This window comes from Alexandromys fortis, unplaced genomic scaffold (genome assembly GCF_014885135.2).
Source record: "Alexandromys fortis isolate MF-2015 unplaced genomic scaffold, M_Fortis_MF-2015_v1.1 scaffold_84, whole genome shotgun sequence".
Lineage (NCBI taxonomy): Eukaryota > Metazoa > Chordata > Mammalia > Rodentia > Cricetidae > Alexandromys > Alexandromys fortis.
Genome location: NW_026068017.1, coordinates 284,072 through 288,178, shown reverse-complemented (window position 1 = coordinate 288,178; position 4,107 = coordinate 284,072). Strand labels below are relative to the sequence as shown.

At 37.4% G+C, this 4,107-nt stretch overlaps 1 protein-coding gene across 1 annotated transcript; it reads right to left on the bottom strand.

Annotated features, from left to right (window-relative positions):
• Positions 1-1,853: 1,853 nt before the first annotated feature.
• Positions 1,854-2,792, bottom strand: LOC126514013 (olfactory receptor 1496-like). The gene has a single exon (XM_050162674.1). The coding sequence runs from the start codon at positions 2,790-2,792 to the stop codon at positions 1,854-1,856; it is 939 nt and encodes a 312-aa protein (XP_050018631.1).
• Positions 2,793-4,107: the final 1,315 nt, after the last annotated feature.

Sequence of the window (4,107 nt, the reverse complement as noted above, 5' to 3'; positions counted from 1 at the left end):
GTCTTCCACTGGAATCTGGGAAGCCTATTTGTTATTCTGACTGGTGTGTCCTGAACCCATACAGGGGATGTCTGTCCATCTATTTCTGTCTTTTAAACTTTGTTTTTCACATGTGGAGGACAATGAATCAATTTTTATATTGTCTGTTGTCTGTCTTTTCCCTGATAAATTTCTTATACCATGACAAAAGGCTTCCAGAGTTTACCCATTACAACAGTTGGTGTTACTTTAACTAGATGAGAATGCCGACAATAAAATTTCTTAAAACAATAGCCATTAAAACTGGCACAATTTAAAAATTCTGTGATGTATCATGCACTTTGGTAAATATACATGTACAAAGAAGTTGTTGTGTATCTCACTGGGTGGAAGATGATATAATTCAAGAAACAAGATAAAGGACAAAGAGAAAACTCTGTGGCAACAGAGTTTAAAGTGTGCATGCTCTTGTTGAACTTTATATGGAGAATCAAGTGGAGATGTTTATCAGGTTGTGAGGAGCCCTAGGGTAAGAGTAGTTTCACCAGGAGATGGATGTCAGGGGAAGTCAGCAGAGGTCAGCAGAGTACAAAGGAATGGGTTTTTTATGTCGTCCCCTACCAAGTACAATGTAAGAAACATATGGACCAAGGTTATTCCATGCCATAGTGAGGCAAGGAATGTGAAAAATAAATAATACAAAAAATAAAGTAAAATTCTTCTAAAATAAAGAATGATACAAAATATTGGAATTGGCCAGGCAGTGGTGACACATGCCTTTTAACCCCAGTACTCAGGAGGCAGAGACAGGCAGATTTCTGTGCATTAAAGGCCAACCTGATTTACAAAGTGAGTTCCAGGGCAAGCAGGGCTAAATATTAAAATATTTTCTTGAACAGATCCAGAGAAAAGAGTATCTGTCTATGATCTCATATATTCACAACCATTGTCCTTCCGTGTGAGATGGGAAGTCATTGAAATTCACGTTATTCAGTCTGTGAGGCAGAATCTTCTTTATTTACTTCAGAGTGTCATGAGATTAATACAAAACCAACTAAAATTAACAGAAGTTTATAGTAAAATAGGAAATATACATGAGGTTTTACCTGCTTCTATTTTTCTTCTTTCCTTCATCTTAGAGAAGTAAATTGAACAACTCCTGGTTTTTAGTCAATTTCAAATTAACATAAAATCATACAAATGACAATTATACAAATCAATTTCCCTAAACTTGTTTAGGTACAAGACTAACCAAGAAAAATCAATATATGAAAAAATTATGTTAAAATAAATGTAGGAGAACCTGTAGGGAAAGGAAACTGGATGGTGGAGAGAATTCACCATTATTGAGTGCCATGAATCCATTACTTAAACTATTTTTATTGATGCATTAGTGAACATGGAAATCAGGAAAAAATGATAAAATGTTGCAGCAACTTAAGAATGTAAAGAATAAAGGTCATATTAGATAATACTTCTTCCAAACCCATTTCTGGATTTATTTATGGAAGGTAAGAAGGAAGATATAGACAGATATAAAAGACAATCCTATTTTAACTACTCAATAAAATACCTCTCTTTTGTGTATTTTTTTTTTTTTGAGACAGGGTTTCTCTGTAGCTTTGGAGCCCGTCCTGAAACTAGCACTTATGGACCAGGCTGGCCTAGAACTCACAGAGATATACCTGCCTCTGCATCCTATGTGTTGGGATTAAAGGCATGTACCACCACTACATGGCTCTCTTTTGTATATTAAACAGTTATGTAGCATGCACTTTCATGTAGTTCCCATGATGAAGGATGAGATCTGACATAAAATATTAACATCATTGCATTTATTTCATAAAATTAAGTAGAAATGCCAAATGCTGTCATTACAGAGAGATTTTCTTTCTAGAGATAACTCTTCTTAGGGCCCCCTTTATGTCTCTGTTCTTCAGGCTGTAGACGAAGGGGTTTAGCATGGGAGTCACCACTGTGTACATCATAGCCATGAGAGTTTCCTTCACAGTAGAGTTGTTAGCTGATGGACATAAGTAGAGACCAATAATTGTCCCATAGAACAGTGAGACCACAGATAGGTGGGAGCCACAGGTGGAGAAGACCTTGTGGATGCCCTGGGTAGAAGACATCTTGAGAATGGAGGATACAATTCTTGCATACGACATCACAATGAGTAAGAACGGTATAACAACAGTGAGTCCACTACTGATAAATATCATCAATTCATTTTCATATATATTTGAGCAGGCCAGCTTGAGGAAAGCAGAAAGGTCACAGAAAAACTGGAGAATCACACTGTTTTCACAAAAAGACAATCTAGCCACAAGCAGGGTGTGAATCATGGCTAAGAATATTGTCAGCATCCACAGTGGCAGCAACAGACAAGCACAGAATTTGGGGCTCATGATGCTGGTGTAATGAAGAGGGAAGCAGATGGCCACATAGCGGTCATAGGCCATGACCACAAGAAGGAAACTCTCCATGTCTCCAAAAACTATTAAAAAGTACATTTGTGCTAAACAATCTGCATAGGGGATGGATGGGTCCTGGGTCAGCATGTACTTCAGCAATTTGGGCATTGTGACAGAAGAGAAGCAGAGGTCAGAGAAGGACAAGTTGCTGAGAAACAAGTACATGGGTGTGTGCAGATGGGAGTCTAGTAGAATGAGGATGATGATGATGAAGTTCCCCATGACAGTAGTGAGGTACATGGCTAGGAACAGAACAAAGAACAGGTGCTGGTTTTCTGGGGGGATGGGCAGGCCCAGTAGGAGGAAATGGGATATGGCAGTGTGGTTGTTTTCAGTCATGATCTGCTTCCAATGACTTCAAGAAAATTACTAGTTTCTTAAACTGCCAGTAGTTGAGCCTGTATAAGATCATAGATCAATTCCATTGTTTCATCTCATTTAGAAAGACTTTTTATCCTTTGTATTCTTTAATTTTTTATTCTTTGTTTCACTATGACATGGGACATCCTTAATCCCTTAACTTGTTTAGTTGTCCTTGATAGATGATGACATACTAACCCTGTTCTTTTTACTCTGCAGACACTCCCCAACACATTTCCGTATCCTAGGGCAAAAAGACACGTTTCTGTGACACACATAGTATATTGCATACTCTACAGTAATTGATCTTACTCTATTCAAAATAAATAAAATCTCTACATCCAAATATGTTTAGTCATTTTATTCATGAATGACTTTTTTAAATGTTACTTTAGCATGTTCTACTATCCTCTTTGCCTAATCAGTCCTAATTACTTCTAATATGCAAAATTTATTGGTATATCTCTTTTCTGCCTGTCTGATTATTCTAGACAACTATAATTCACCCCATTCTTTAGTTCCCTTTTCTGTGAATTTTCTTGAAGGATTTTTGTACACCCAGTTCTCACAATTCTGTATGAGCTCCAAGAAAAACAAATATATTTTAATGTGTTAGCAAACCAATTAAAAGTCAGATGCAGCTGCCCCTCTAGCCTACAGAAGTCTCTGACTCATTGATGACTAGTCATTATCTATGATTTTTTAATCACTGGCATCAAAGGCTCAATGCATCCTGAGAAAAATGTATTCCTTTCTTTCCCAATATCTCCTGTTTTTCACATCTCTTGTTTCTCAAAATAAAAGGAATTTAAGACCCAGAATATTAGTTTTATTGTATTTTTTCCTTTTTCCTTACCTTGACCTCTCATCTAGGATGACATATAGTCTCTCATCTTAATCCTCTTCTTATTCAGGCATCTAAAATCATCCAATAATGGTATTAGAAAGGGATACTACCATTTCTTTCCTGAAATACTGAGGTCAGAATTCAATTCCAACCCAAGTCACATGTCTCAATACTATTTTCTTCAGTATGTTTAACAAACTGCCATTCTGTGGTGACATTACATTCCTTGTTTTACTGACTTATTCCTCAGATGACCATCTTGTTCTTAAGGACAAAATTCCTGCCTGGCGATGGTGGCGCACGCCTCTAATCCCAGCACTCGGGAGGCTGAGGCAGGCGGATCTCTGTGAGTTCGAGACCAGCCTGGTCTACAGAGCTAGTTCCAGGACAGGCTCCAAAGCCACAGAGAAACCCTGTCTCGAAAAACCAAAAAAAAAAAAGGACAAA